The 16747-nt window shown below is 35.4% G+C and overlaps 1 protein-coding gene across 2 annotated transcripts in view; it reads left to right on the forward strand.

Annotated features, from left to right (window-relative positions):
• The window catches only part of ZNHIT6 (zinc finger HIT-type containing 6), a 54499-nt gene that overhangs the window by 18021 nt on the left and 19731 nt on the right, over positions 1-16747 (forward strand). For both annotated transcript variants that reach the window (XM_082834065.1, XM_082834066.1), the window contains exons 6-8: positions 12813-12881; positions 14336-14416; positions 15812-15889. In XM_082834065.1, coding sequence (XP_082690191.1) covers positions 12813-12881; positions 14336-14416; positions 15812-15889 — 228 coding nt within the window. The remainder of the gene's footprint in view (positions 1-12812; positions 12882-14335; positions 14417-15811; positions 15890-16747) is intronic.

Raw genomic sequence — 16747 nt, forward strand, 5'->3', positions numbered from 1 at the left:
CCATGTACTGAGTGGGCTTTTTGTTTGTGTTTCAGTTACACTTTTCATTTCTTGAAGTTCTGTTCCTTTCCCAAATCTACCTGGTCTTTTAGGTAGAATGTATTCCTTTCTCATGTTTTAACCTCCCTTTTTATTCAGTAATTTAGTGCATTTGTTATTTGTGTAAATAATTCTGTCTGAATTTCTTGGAAGTTTGTTACTGCTGTCTGCTGTTTCTGCTGACTTCATTTTGATGGCTTGTTTCCTTGTTTTTTTCTAAAATGTAATTATGAACTCAAGTTCATGTAGGAGGTGGTATGCATTTGCTTATGCCAGATACCCATCGCACCAATCCAGGACCCTCTTTAATTTCTTAGTCTGAAGTTTATCAGACTATACTACTGATAATAATTTGAACCCCAAACCTATTTGAGGAGTCCATACTTATTCATTCTCAATTGAAACCTTTCCCCCACCTCCTATACCTTTCTCTCTCCTTAGACCTCAAGCTGAGGTGGACAGGTTTCCTCATTGTCTCCCTTTGCTGGTTGGCAGAATTTTTCTGGTTCACTCTTTCACTGCATAGTTTTACGCAGTGATCTCAGTTTGAGGTCTCCAGCTTATGTGAGATCAGTGTCTTGTCTCATGTCCCGCAGTGGCTGTTGAAACATAAGCCTTTTGGTTACCAATCCTCTTGATTACTTGGAAGCAAAGGCCTCCAGAGCAGGTATAGCTTCCACATTCCACTATGGTTTTTAGTTCCTGCTTCCTTTTGGCCCCTGAAAATTTTTCATACTTTTTGATGAGCTCAGTATGTTTGCTGTATTTCTCCAGGATTTCTTATTGTGTGCCTTGAGAGAGATTTCAGATGATCTTCTCCGCCAAGTTGCCCTAATTGCCTAAAATATGTAGTGGCTCCAAACAAAGGGAAGGTCAGTTGTCGAAGACAGATGGATCAGGAAGGCATGATAATTACTTGTTCACCTAACAATTCTACTTCTAGGAATTTATCTGATATATATAACCATACATATGGTGCAACATTGTTTGTAATAGCAAAAGAGTAGTATGAATCTAAATACCCATCAATAGTGGACTGGTTAAATAAATTATGGTATGCCTTTAAAAATGGGGAAAAAATTCAGCAGCTCTAAATGTATGAATATTGGAATGGTTGCCAGAAATACTAAGTGAATAAAGATAGATACAGAACTATGTTCATTGTGTGCTACCATTGTGTGAAAAGTAAAGGTTATATCCGTATATACTTATATTAAACTATTAATAGTAGTTATCTTAAGGGAGGGAAATTGGGTAGAGGGGGACAGGGATGGGAATTACGTGCCCTTTTGTACCTTTTTTGAATTTTAGACCATGTGCATGTAATACTTATTTTAAGAATAAATAAATGAATTTTTTAAATAATAATTTTAAAAGACATTGATGGATGTGGGCAGGACCATTATATATTTTGAGTTGTAAATATATTCAGTAGTCTTTGAAAAGTATTCTGATACTGTCATATAAAATTCCATGTTTTTATCCATGGCTGCATCTTTTCAGTTGTGTTTTAGTGTTTTGCTACAGAAAGCCATGGATAGCAAACCTGGAGATTATCTTGGTTGTGTTTGAATATCACATCTCGTTTGGTTGCCTAAGTCTCTCGTTTTATTTTCCTGGCTATTTGGACCTGAGGATTCAGCAGTGAGGGGGAATATATTTTGACTTGTCATTTGGAAAAAAGAATTAGATTGAGAGACTCCTCCCCAATAATATCTTTAGCTTAACTCCAGGCATGTACTCTCTTGTGTGGTCTAACCTCCCATTCCCTAGGAATGGACCCAACTTTCGACCTTTGTCTTCTGGCAGTTTGTCTCCACATGACCTCGACCCTCATTTCGAAGCAGCCCAGTCCTTCTTCATTCCTTTACAACTGTCAGCTTAGAACTGAGTTGCTATCTTCCTTTCGGCCCAGAGTTCTTAGGCTCTCTGTCTAGGGGTCTCTCTTAAACTTAGAGTATTAAGATAGTGGAAGTGTGCCCGTTATTAAACAACAGTGTGAATTGCTATTTGAGCTCCAGTCCTATTTTAGAAGCTAGCCACTAGATGTCTCTCTTGTAAAGAAATAACCTTTTATAGATTCTTAAAATTACTTTTTGTAAGAATGTCTGTATGTGTGTAACTGAGTCACTTTGCTGTACAGCAGAGATCGGCACAGCATTGTAAATCAACTCTACTTAAATAAAAAAAATTTTTTTAATTACTTTTTGTTCTTTGGATAAAATTACAGCATTCAAATTTTATTGCGATGATATACCTATCCACCTCTGTATTAATGTCAGTAGCACTTTTTTCTTTAAATGATTATGTGGCAATACATTTCTTAAAGCACAGGTTTTTTGGTTTTGTTTTTGTGGATTTGGTTTTTTTGGGGGGGTATGGTATCTTATAAGTAGTATAGGTTTGTACTTTGTTGCAAACTAACTTTAGAAAAGAGCAAAGGAAAATGAAATGGATTTAGCAGTTGTGGTCATGGTGAGAGAGGTCGATTTGGGGGGATTACATAATAGGTGCTCAGTACAAACTTGTTAACTAATTTAAAATGATTAGCTCTATGGTTTCTCTCCAATAACTGCTTTGATACAGTCTGATGAAAAAATTTCAAAGCAACAGCAAGGACTTAACACTTCTATTCTTTCACACTGGTTTTCTAATGGTTCCTCAGTCAATCAGGTATTCCCTTACTGGGGCCATGTAGACAGTGGTAAGAAGGAGGTTCTTATGCCACAGCATCACAGAGGGTATATCTTTCCACAGCAACAGTTAGCCAGCATTCATACAAATGGAAACCAAACATTCTTGATCATATCAGGGTCTCCATACTGGTTCAGTTAGGGAAGTCCTTCCTCAGTCACCGAGTCTGCTTCTTCATGATTTGCCTCAGTAATGAGTCCCTTTCCACTTGCTTCACCGCAGCAACTATCAGCTGTCTTCTCCCATGCAGGCCCAGCTTGTCTCACCTGGGACTATTGGGGAACTTCTGAGAGCTCTCCCTGTCTTCAGTGTCTTCTCACCTCAGTCACTCTTACACATTGATGCCAGATACATCTTCCTAAAGCATGTTTTTAGTATGATGGTCACCTGCTCAGAATCTTTTAATGCTTCTTGTACCCACAGGAGTCATTAGCTCAGAGATACCTTCACTGGTCATAGGCAGAACTGCCAGTAGGTGTAATCTGTCATCTCATGTGGCTTTGGATGGACTGCCTGAAGCTCTCAAGTGTTGTACTCTATTCCATGGCCTAAAATTACCTTCCTTTCTTTATCCCCCCGCCATTTGAAATTGCTACTTTTCAGGCAGTTGGAAACATCTCTTTCAAGTATTTCTCATTACCCAAAATAATGAAGGGTCTTCCTCAGTGTCTTTACTTTTTAAAAGAGGAATAATAATATATTTAATAATTTTCAAGTGTTTATTTTGTATTAAACAGACAAAATTTAATTTAATTTTTATGTGTAAGGGAGTTTTCTTGGCAAGTTATTTACCTCTCTGTGCCCATTGCCTTATTTGTAAGATGCGGACAATAATGTGCCAGTTTTGTGGTTTTCAATCTAGAGTATACATCAGAATTAACTGGGATAATTTCAAAATGCAGATACCTGGGCCCGACCAACAGAATTCCTAAGTCATTGAGCCTAGGGTAGAGCTTAGGTATCTTTACATTATAAAAGAACCAGAAGAGGCTGTGCATATGTAGGGGCAGAGGATATATGGGAAATCTGTACCTTCCTCTTGATTTTGCTGTGCACCTAAAGGGCTCTAAAATAATTTGTCTTTAATTTAAAAAAAAAAAAAGGCACTAGGTGATTCTGATGTTTATCTCTACCTGAAAACCACTGACTTATATGCCAGTAAGTCACTGTCCTTCTTCTCAAGTAGTTCAGTGGGAAGACAAGACAGCAAACTCATAACGTAGTGTGGTGAATGCTCTGATGGAAGATACATGGAGCGTTGTGGGAGCACAAAGGAGGGCTCAGTGCCCCAGCCTTGGGGAAGTGTTATTCCTCAAGAGCTGGGGACTGGAAAGTCCTCCCAAGAGAAGATAGAATTTGAGCAAATTATTGAAGGACAAGGAGGAGTTTTTAAGTCTAGGGTTTTATCCAGACAGAGGGAAGGATAGTCTATGGTGAGAATATCAGATGCAAAAAGAGTAGCAAATTGAAGACAATGTAAGTAGTCTGGTATATCTAGAAACTAGGGTGGGAGTTGGGAAGTGGTAGGGGATAAGACTGGAGAGAGCCCCACTGGGGCTGGGCCTTGCAGGACCTTATATTGCCATGCCAGGGAGTTGAGATAGAGTCATACTTTAAGCAGAATACGTTCCTGTTCCTCTAAGGGATCCATACCAAATAGTGGATCTTCATAGTTGTCCCCACCTGAAACTGGGGAGAATGAAAACCATAATTCTATGTCTCACATCATTATGAAAATACTTTGAAAAGTTCCAGTTATATATTATATTGTATGTATATGTATTTCCTAATGTATTCAACTAAATGTACCTAGGCTGGTTATATTCTTAATCCTTGAATGTCTTCCCCTTTCATATTTCCTAGACATCTGTGAAAGTACACATGGTAGTTCATCTTCTCCATTATTTCTCCTTTGCCAGAGTTCCTATAGTACATATTTTCTCCAAAGTTAATGCGAAACAGATGCTGGCATTTAGTGCTGGTATTCAGTTTTTGTTATGCACATATCTGCTATCCTTTCTGTGTTCTGGTGTTTCTTAGTAGGGGCTCTATTGGCATTTTGAACAGGACAATTTTTGTTGTGTGGGACTGTCCCGTGCATTACAGGAAGGTTAGCATTTCTGGTCCCCGCCTGCTATATGCCTAAAGTGCTTCCCAGCCTTGGAACAATCAAAACTGCCTAGCCACTTCCAAATGAGATTGATGCCACTCCCAGTGGAGAACTGCATTATTAAGTGCTCAAGTATTTACAGTTATTTGAAGCAAAATGTACTTTTTCATTTCGATCTTTACCTACTATATCCATTTTCTTAATATACTATCTACTGAAGCCAGTACCACATACTTAACCTGTTTCCTATTATCATGTAGTAGTGAAACTGATTTTTAAAAGAGCAAAATATAATATATAACTGGAACTTTTCAAAGTATTTTCATAATGATGTGAGACATAAAATTATGGTTTTCATTCTCCCCAGTTCCAGTAATTTTAATCCATGCTAAGTAACTACACAGATCCTTTGTATTCACTCTTCCAAAAACACTTACTATGGTACCAATCCTAATAAAATAGATGGATTATTTTTATGAAGTATAGTTACGTTTATGTTTGAAGCTTTAAATTTTGATCTTGAAATACATTTCAAAAAGATAAAATGCCTATGAGTGAAGAATTATGTAGATATTTTGTACATTTGTTTTTTCTTGAAGGGTTTCACATTTTTGTAGATTTTCCTTCTGCTTTAAGTTAAAATAAGATTTCGTAACCCATAGTGGAACAAAATGCCTTTTTCCTGAAATTCCATCAGGTATTATTTGCTGTGTCCAAATTTTATAACAGTTGACAATATACAGATTAGTCTATCTTTTCCGTTGCTTAGAAATGCAAGATGACATCTAGAAAGAAAAATTTAATCCCTTGTATCAAACAGTTAGGATGCTTTATTTTTCATGAAATAAAATATTCAGTTCAAACCGGTTTGAGCTATAAATAGGGTGTATTATTGGCTCTCATAACTAAATGTTCTGAGGTTGGATGGATTTCAAGGTGAATAGGTACAATGACTCAATTGTATCTTCAAGGACCCAGTTTATTGCTGATTCTCCATTGTATCTTCTATGGTGTCAGCTGAATCCTTGTAACAGTTTAGGTAAATATTTAGGAATGCTTCTTTCCCAGCATAACTGAACAGGAAACCTGAAATTCACCATGAGTGGACCGCCTAGGTCATCTGCCCAATCCTGAACCATTGTGTCCAGGAGGACATACGATGTGATTTTCTTAAGCCAGACAGTTAAGTGTATAGTCCTGGAGGTAGGGATGGGATCCATTCATCAAAATATGGTTATGGATTAGGAACGAGGATGGTGATAAGGGTTGCCAAGGAGACAAAATGTCCACTATAACTCTTAAAAGTGATTTTAAAATATGGAGGCAAATATTTAAAATAAAATATAATTGAGATCCATTTGAATTACCAGTACAGAAAAATACATGGCTTGTTACTGAACTTTCATTTCTGGAAAGTTCATAATAGTATACTAGATTGGAGCATAGACTCTGGAGTTAATGTGCTGCCTGGGTTCAAATCCCAGCTCTGCCACCTTCCAGCTGAATAATCGTGTTGGAGGAGTGACTTACTTCTCTCTACCTTAGTGTTCTCACCTGTAAATAATAGCACTTATCCCACAGAATTACAAGAATGAAATAAATTAACACATATAAAACATTTAGAACAATGCATGACATTCAAAAGGCACTTAATAAACTAGTCAGCCCTCTGTATCTGCAGGTTCTGCATCTACAGATTCAGTCAACCACAGATTGAAAATATTTGGGGGGAAAAAATCTCCAGAAGGTTCCAAAAAGCAAAACTTGAATTTGCTGCACACCAGCAACTGTTTACATAGCATTTATGTTGTATTAGGTAGTATAAGCAATCTAGAGATGATTTAAAGTATATGTGAGGGGACTTCCCTGGTGGTCGAGTGGGTAAGACTCTGCACTCCCAGTGCAGGGCGCCCGGGTTTGATCCCTGGTTGGGGAACTAGATCCCGCATGCATGCTGCAACTAGGAGTTCGCATGCCGCAACTAAGAAGTCTGCGTGTGGCTAAAAGATCCCACATGGCACAGCCTATATTAATTAATTAATTAATTAATTAATCAAATATTTTATAAAATAAATTTTTTTAAAAATAAAGTATATGTAAGGGTGTGTGTAGGTTATATGCAAATACTACACCATTTTATATAAAGGACTTGAGCATCTTCAATTTTAGTATCTGTGCAGTGGAGTGTGGGGAAGGACTGAACCAATTCCCCCAGGATACCAGGGGATAACTATTGTTATTGCTACTTGCTAGTACTCTCTGGTAAAAGGATCTACTGGTAGTCTTCATAACCTGTAGGCTTTTCTAACTTAATAAGTGGTATAGTACTCTGAAGATCAGACTTGTGGAAAATCTAGCTTTAGCTTACCTCGTGGAGTCACCTGTATTTAAAAATCATAAGTAAAAATTTCAGGCATATTTAAACTGCACTATGTCAGTGAACTTCTCAAAAGTAGTAGGAAATACTTTCCTTAATAACTACAAACAAGGGCTAAAAAGTTAATGTCCTGAATATACTCTAGAAACAGTTATTAGAGTTAAATAGTAGGATGAGAGATCTCCTTCTAAGCCCCTCATTTCCCTCTTCTTTAAAAACCTTTGTTGGTAGTGCACTAACCACAGAATGAAATCCATATTGTTTGGCAGAACATTCAGAGCCCTTTATAATCTGGCATTAGCCCACATGTCCAGTTTCATAAACACTGAATTCCATGTAAGTGGAGTTTGGTTATAAATTCATGGCGCAATATTCTAAGTTAAAGGCCCCATCAGTATTTCTGTTCTGAGCTTCATAACTCACAGGACATTAAACTGAATGTAAAATTATAACAATGGTAAAAATAGTAACTAGCATTTTTGATTACTATGTTCTGAGCTCTTGACGTGTATGTACTCATTTAATCCTATGATATAAATACTGTTCTCCCCATTTTACTGTGAGAACCCTGAGGCACAGAGATGTGTCTCTTGCTCAAGATCACATGAAGTAATAAATTTTGTTAAGAGTAGGTTTCAGAGTCCACTTAATCTCTGCCCTCTCCTACCTCCGGGCATTACAGTATATTGGATATCCTTTCTGTGTACAGTGTCAATAAAGAACAGGGTTCTTTTATGTGAAACTCTATAAGCTTCTCACAGTGATTTGGAAGAAAAACGCAGTGGGTTGGTGGTTGCCTCACTGCCCTAAAAAGAGGTCTGCTTTGGGCTCATCCCCTCAGTCTCTTTGCATCCCTAATGCCTAGCGAGCCCTTAGAAGTGTTTTTTGAGTAAACGTTTGTTAATCAGTGATGGAATGGAATGAGAATTGGTGATTTTTCTTTTTAGGAACAAAAATATTCATGCTCATTTAAATTTTATATTAGAAATCTTAGCTCTTAGAATTCAGCCTCCATGTGTAACTCTTAGTCGTAGCATATTTCTTGAGGAAGATAGCTTTGAAGCTGTCAAATAATTAGATAAGTAATCATTTGACAGTTCTGGTTGGATAATAATTTCTGAGATAAAAAGGAAACACCTTAAAATAACACTTCTAATAATAAAATGTTTTTAAGTTTAAAAAGAATATTAAAATTATTCCTGTCCTTTCTGTGACTACCATCCTGCACTTCCCCATGAAAACATCTTTGATTTTTCTGATTATAAAAACTACTAGTCAGTCATTATGTCAACAATTTATTTAATACAGACACATAAAGTAAGAATTAAGTCCTTTCACAATGTTAAGAAATAACCGTAGTTAAAAGCTTGGGGCATATCCTTCATACTTGTAAATACAAAGTCATGAAGTCAGAAGAATAATTGAGTATGTAGGTATAGTACTTCCCCCCCAAATTTGTGTCTTCATCCACATATTACTTTCTTGAAACTGTGGGAGAAAATGATCCTTAATAGTTTCTAGTAAGCAAGAGTTGTTAAATAAGTGTCCTATATTAACTCATTAAAATCAAGTATAAAAAATATTTATTTTCATCATTTAATACTTATATATATAAGTATTTCTCAACTTTTTTTTCATTATTGCCTCCCAAGGAGGCTTTTTAAACATTTTTCCTTAAATTGCACCCCCCCCCCGATATTTTGATACCACAGTTATACTCTATATATCTGTTTATGTACAGGCGCCCTCTAAAAGGCCACAAACCATTATACTATCTAAGATTTTTTTTCCCTCCTAAGAACCAGTTTTCAGCCTTTCAACCAGTTTTCAGCCTAAGAACCAGTTTTGCTGCCCCCGTTGAGAATGCATGGGGTATGTGTGTGTGTGAGAGAGAGTGTGTGTGTGTGTGTGTGTGTGTGTGTGTGTGTGTGTGTGTGTGTGTGTGTGTGTGTTGATATTTGGGGGAGGAGGAGAAAAGGCTTTGCTGTGCATGAATAGTTACTTCAGTTTCGTGGCACTCAGAGAGAAGGGGTCAGTTTTTCTGTTACTTTATCAGGTTGTCCAGAAGGGAACATTAGGTTTAATGATTACCACCATTACTTCACCAGTCTATTATCAAACTCTAAACATAGTGCCTTGGAGTGCCTAAGTGACCGAGAATATTCTGGGTACCGTATTTCTGTTCTTGAGAATGTTGATAAATACGACAAGGACACAATGACATTATTACAGTTGAAAGCATTTTATTGAATTTAGGGAATAGTAGTCCTAATGCATTAAGGACAATAATAAATGTTTAAACCTGTGTCCCAGTGGTTCTCAAAAATAGTGATTTTGCCTCCCGGAGGACATTTGCAATATTTGGGAGCATTTTTGGTTGTCACAACTAAGGGAGTGGGTGTTGCTAGTGGCATCTCATGGTTAGAGGCCTGGGATGCTGCTGAGCATCTTGCAATGCACAAGACAATGTACCTCCACCCGTCAAACCATAATAGAATTATCTGGTCCAAAATGTCAGCACTGCTGAAGTTGAGAAACCCAGCTTTATCCTAATGATTCTATTTCTTGGAATCTATCTTTAGAAAATAATCCAAAATACAGCAACAGTTATGTATATGCCTAAAGATACTCACCGAAGCATTCTTTAATTTTTTTCCTTTACAAAATCTGTCCTTTCAGAAAACTTATAAGCAAAAAAGAGGGGGACTCAGAGTTCCCCTCATAAGTAATGTTGTTGGGATTTTGATGTATGTGTATTTTTTTAAGTGGGACATATATCACTATATATACTTATGAAAAATGAGAAACAAACTCAATTCTTTCAGACTCAGGAAGAGATTTAGTTGCCTGTGTCAGGACCACATCAATTTCAGGAAAACTAAAGAACTACTTTAGAGATAATTAACTCACTCATTTCAGGAACTGTTTATACAACACCCTTCAACCTCTTTGTCCACTCTTACTTAAATCTTATATCTGCATTACTGTTCTCAAATGCCTCTTATACTACCATAGAGTAAAAAAGTACAGGCAGTTTTTCAATGAAGTTAACTTTTAGTTCTGTGTACCAGTTAAAGGTAAATGATGGTCCCATCCCTGAGGATATTCTTTTATTTTTTTCTTTACTGTGATTTAATATGGAAGAACAAGAACAAATGGTAAAAAAATTGGAAGCAATCATAAATGTCTATCAGTAAAGAGTAGATAAATAGATTCTAGCATTCTTCATGCAATGGAATACAATGTAGCAGTTAAAATTAATGAACTAATTTACGTGTATATTCGTAAATCTCCAAAGCATAATGTAAGTGAAAAGAAAAGCATAAGATATTTAGAGTATAACACTGAAATAAATGTTGATATCACACAAAATACTGTATTATTTATAGATATGTGTATATATATACATATATATATATATATATATATATATATATATATATAAAATCATGGATGACAAAAATAAACACCCAACCTCAGGATAGTAGTTACCTCTGATGATGAGAAGAGAATTGGATCAAGGAACAGTAAAAAGACTCATCAACCATAGTAATAATCTTATATTTCTTAGAAGAAAAGTATCTCAAGCATATAAATATGGCAATATACAAGTTGGTTAAATCTGACTATGGTTACATTAAATGTTTTTATTCTCTTTTTGTTTTTGAAATATTGCAACATCATATTTTTTTAAAACTAAATGTACTTTTCAGATTTGTTCATATTTGAACTGAGGCCAAATACAGAAAGATTTTTATAATAGTCATAATTTAGCAATGTATATATAATAAAAGTAATGAATGATTTCCTTATAACCACAACTAACTACAGCAAATAAAATTATTTTCAAGGGCTTTTCTCTCTTTGTTTTTGGAATGTTAAGTACTTTCTGAAGGTATTTAGGGTCTACTGAATGTTAAGAAAGGTGAATGATTCTTGAAGTTACTCAAGCAATGGTTGGGGTAATTGAGTATGATTTACAGTTCCACAAGATGACAAGTTGGTCGACTTTTTTCTTCCCCATGTAACTTATCAAATATATTTAGAAAGAAACCATATTGTACATTAAGATTAAAAAATCAGTTTATTTCATAGTAAGAGAGAAATGTGGTATCTCTCAGCCTCTTGATAGTGATACTACGCGATGCCTGTTTCACAGATAACAAATATTGCAAGGTGTTTCATTTTAGAAGACTTCTTTGTTTAAAACCAGTAACTTTGTGGTTTGCATTCAGATTTTTTTTTTTAAGTTTTTTCCTCTGAGATTTTAGACATCTGACCTTTAAATTAGTAAGGGGTGCTTTACAACTTTATTCTATCCAAAAAAATATTAAACTTAACGTGCTTGTTTCTTGTGTGATAAGTGGCCCTATCAACATAATCGTAATCAAGCATATTTTTCTCTAACTAGTGCTCAAAACTGTCTTGTTATTAACCAAATCTGTGATTACTTACCCTAATAGAAGGATTTTTACTTGATTTTATGCTAGTTGTCCTCAGACAAAAATTTGCTTAAATCATATAAATGTTAGGTGGGAGATACTCTGCTAGATTGTATTAAAAGAAAATTATTTTAGATTTTGGGCTCGTGCTGCTAAGGGATAGTTTTATAGGAGATGCTAGCCATTGCTTGGACATACAGCTGGCAATTAACTTGCCAGTGGGTTGTTAGAAATTTCTTCTAAGTAAGGAGAATGTGTAAAACGATCATGTAATGAAGACGTTTAAATTTCTGTAATGGATTGACTATTTTGAGCATTAAATTTTTTAAAAAGAATGGTGTCTAGTGTCACCAAATTTAGATATGTTAAATAGAGCATATGGCTATTTTTCTAAAATCACACATTTAGTGAATTATTACTGTTGATCCTGTTATCAAACCAAAGTTTAGACTGAAAGCGAAGGGACTAACTCAGAGTGCATTCTGCTTAGCAACCAACTTGTCTCCTGTTTTGCTACTGAATGCAAGTACTCATGGCTCAGAAGTGTATCTGCAGCCAGCTGGTCTCAACCAGACAATACTTCATTCACCTAATTTCCAGACTAGTCAGGCAGAGACATCACCTCATTATTTTTAGTCACGAGGAAATTTATTTGTAAACTTCAAGCAGTAGCAAAAGTGATCTCAGAAGCCCCTGAACTATGAGAAATTGCCTTCTAATTCAAGAATGCGAAGTCCTTGGAATTTCGAACTGCTCTGCCTAATGTTTTTTCCTCTTAAAACCTCTTGCAAGTATATTGTTTAAAAAACATAGCCTCTAGGGCTTCCCTGGTGGCACAGTGGTTGAGGGTCCGCCTGCCGATGCAGGGGACGCGGGTTCGTGCCCCGGTCCGGGAAGATCCCACATGCTGTGGAGCGGCTGGGCCTGTGAGCCATGACCACTGAGCGTGTGCGTCCGGAGCCTGTGCTCTGCAACGAGAGAGGCCACAACAGTGAGAGGCCCACGTAAAATACTTTTTAGTAGAAAAAATACGTTAAATTCTAAGAATACTTTTAGAATTATTATCTGAAAACAAAAATTCAAGAAATCAGTTTTTTGTTCAGACTTTTATTGTCTGCCTTGATCTCCACATGATTATTTTCTGTCTTAGAAAACGACAGTTCTGTTGGCATGTGAAGCTCCAGTTTCCTCAGAGTCAAGCTGTGTATGTAGAAAAAAGGTATAGTATCACGACTGTCTGTTAAGAACTCACTTGTTTTCATTTTGTCTCCATATTTGAAATAAACTGTTAACTTAAACGTGATGTCAATAGTAGACTGGATAACTAAGTGTGGTATATTCATACAATGCAATGCTACACACCACTGTGGTATATTCATACAATGCAATGCTACACACCACTGAAAATATCTACACATATCAATGTGGATGAACCTCAAACATAATGTTGAATGAGAAAAACAAGTTAAGGAAGAATGCAGAGTATGATTTTCGTATGTAAATGTGAAAAAAATGAAAGTATACTTTTTAGGAATACTTTTAGTGGTGGTAGAGCTCTAAGGGAAATGATTAGCACAGAAATCATGATGGTGTTTACTTCAGCATGGGGACAGATGTTAAGGAGAGCGATGCAGGGAGAATCAAGAGGGCTGAATCAAGAGGAAGAATCTTAAGCAAGGTGGTTATATAGGAAATGAAAAATAAGCCAAAATTCTGCTATGATAAAATTGCTGCTATTAACATCATAGTGTGTTCTCAGAAAATACATGATTTTAGACATGTATATATGTGTATTCATAATTGGAAGTAATTTGCGTAACAGTTTCTTATCCTACTTTTTTCATATTATGAGCATTTCAAATGTCATTTAAAAATTTGAATGGTGATATACTATTTGATTCCTTGGGTTAGGAAAATTTTAAGTTGGTTTTTAAATAATATCTTTAGCATATATTCACATTATGCATAAATGTCCTCTCTTTGTAATTGTCATATGGATTTTAGGGAAGAACTTTCTTATTTAAGGTTGCATACCAGACTAAAGACAGGGAAAGGACTCATATTTTACAGGTGGGGTATGTAGCGCAGTAGTGTATATGAATATGTATAAATGATTAAGGAAAATCGCTAGGTCAAAACAGTGTCTTAATTTTGTTTCTACAACTTTATAGTATAAAACAATATGCATACATACATACAGGAAATTTGGTAAACCTAAAATGCTTTGTTTCCAGGGAGAGTAGTATCAATTTTTTAACCTGGTCTTATGATTTAGAATAAATAAATTTGAACATGCACTGAAACTAGCATCATCTGAAACCTTTTTTTTCAGATTTTTGATTTCTGCAACTTTCAAATCTACTTCACTGTGGTATCTTTCTTTTCATCTTTGAACACAGGAGTGTGTTAAATGAGGCTTTGTATTTTTATAATTGATTTATAGGGAACTTCTCAAAATATTATTTTTAAGACTTGTTAAATGTGTCCAAGAAGTGTTTTTGAGCTTTTTTCCTAAGTAATTTTTGCTTAAAAGGATATTATATTTTGCCAAGACTAAAATAAAAGGTCCGTGTTCAGTTATTTTTTTAAAGCCACAATATTTAGTAATTCTAAATTAACACCTTTAGTAGAAAATTATAAGTAATAAGTTTTGTTTTTGTTTTTGTTGGGAAGAGTACCAGATGATAAAACTATTAATGAAATCCTAAGGTCTTACATTGATCCTGAAAAGTCTGATCCTGTAATTCGTCAAAGGTATGTTTCAAAAATCTTGTAACTTTCTGAAATTATTAAAAATGTTGAGGTATTTACTATATGCATATTTATTAAATAAAGCCATGTCTTTATTAGAGTATAATGTTTCTGTACTGTTTACTTTCTGTCCCATTTCCTTGGTGTGTACTCAAGGCTTTGTCAGTCAGAGATGATGCTCTGGGTGAGGATTTTGGTTATAGTAATAACAGCAGTACTTAACACTGTTTGCTGCATTCCAGACTACTCTTTGAAGCTTATAATAATAAATGTATTAATTCATTTAATCCTCACAATAACCCTTTAAGGTAGATTATTGCCGTTATATCTATTTTACAAGATGGGGAAACTGAGCCTTAAAGTGGTTAAGTGACTTCACATGGCTAATAAGTAGGGAAGCTAGGATTCAAATCCAGGTGGTCTGGAGTCAGAGTCTGTACTCTTACCCCTTAAACTAAACTGCCTTTCACAGTTGAACTAAAAACTCTGAAAATTGAGTTTCCAAGTAGTTAAAGACAGGAAATCCTATTTCAGCCAAGTCTTCATAAAACTGAGTAATACACACTCTGCCTCCTGTCCAGAAACACACCATGGACAAAAATGGTTAACATAGCATAGTGGAAAGATTCAGTTATGAATATCTGGGTTAGAATAGCTGATTCTGTCCCTTATTAGCTATGTGACCAGGAACCAACTTACTTCCGCACCTTAATTTTTTCCATCAGCAAAATGAGAATGATGATGTTTACTAGATAGAGTTGTTACGAAGCTTGTAAAAAATTACATATATACAGTTCTAGTACAGAGTCTAGCACATAGTAAGCAGCACTCAAAAAAGGAAACTATTAATATGTGAATTATTCATGTTTCTGAGCAGGAATTTCTTTTCACCGGGTGATACCTGCTTAGCTTATGAATACTTGTTTTGGTTAAAATTTGAAACTGAGTGGATTCTGAAGTGTCTGATTCAGTTCTAGTTAAATCTCATCTTCTACTTTTCATAGAAAGTGGTGCCCAGACTCAAACAAATCCATGTCACATATCAAGTGGTGTCTCTGGGACCGCTACCAGAGTTGAGTTTCTTTTCCTCTTATTACCGATAATCTAATTGTTATTGCTGGTCATATATTTAACAATAAGACAAAATACCTGCCACCAAATTGGATACATTTTTAAAAAATAAGTAAATTAGCAAGATTAATCTGTACAGAGAGAAGAAAGGTAACTTTTAAAACAGATCCTTGGTTGAAAAATATCTTTAACACTGTTTCTGTGCTTGGATAGATAAATTTTAAGTATTATTAGTAACTACTCATAGATGCTTAGTTTCCATAGGCACAGTTTTAAAATACACTAAAAATCAGTTTTGCTTCCTTTAATATGACATTTTTATTTCAGGTTGAAAGCCTACATTCACTCTCAGACTGGGGTCCGAATTTTAATGAAGGCAGAAAATATGCAGCAAAATTTAGTAAGGTAAAATTGCTTCCCTCTCCATTTCTTTAAATGTTTTCTAATTCTGTAATATAATTAAGTAGCTTGCTTAGCTTAAGTGGCTAGCTAGTACGCTAATTATCTGGCAATCAACAAAGCCTAGGCTTTTAAAAATGACCTTCAAATTAAAATTTTTAAATAATCACACTTATCATAATACAGGATAAATTCAATTGAAAAATCACCCTGGTTAGAATATTTTAAAGTAACATCATGTGCAGCTGAAAGATTTTTAAATCCCATTTTAACTTATTTCAAGAAATATTCTGTACAACAGAGTTCCAAAGTTCAAGTTTTTGCTTTTGGAAATAAAAAATTCCTGTGATGAACTGACCATTGTATATATCACAGTGAAAAGAACTCTACATAGAAATGTGAAGAAAGCCAGGTTCTAAGAAACTATGTGATTTGAGAGTTTTAATATCACTGGGCTCCCTGTTCCTTCATTAATGGAATGATGAAGGAGACTACACTAAAAGATCTCTGAGAGTCCCTTCAGTGTCTGCAGTTATGTGTCATTACATTGAATTGCAAAACCCTGATCTTTAATATCTGTGATGCTTTCCCTGTCTTCCATCGTTTCATTAACAAAACTACTAGATCCAGTTCAGACTAGATAGGATTGGTCTCATCTGCTAGTAGAGCTTAGAGATGTAAGCATCCAGGCTGTGAAAGCAGAGCTGGGTTTGAATCCCAGCTGTGCTTGCTTCCAGTTATGTTAACTTGAGTAAATTACATAGCCTAACTTGCCTTCGTTTCCTCATCTCTAAACTGGAGGTGATGATAATCAGATTATCATGAGAGCTTAAGATGATTATTTAGCACATGGTAAGTGCATGC

Source organism: Leucopleurus acutus, assembly GCF_964270905.1.
Source record: "Leucopleurus acutus genome assembly, chromosome: 2".
NCBI classification, from domain to species: Eukaryota; Metazoa; Chordata; class Mammalia; order Artiodactyla; family Delphinidae; genus Leucopleurus; species Leucopleurus acutus.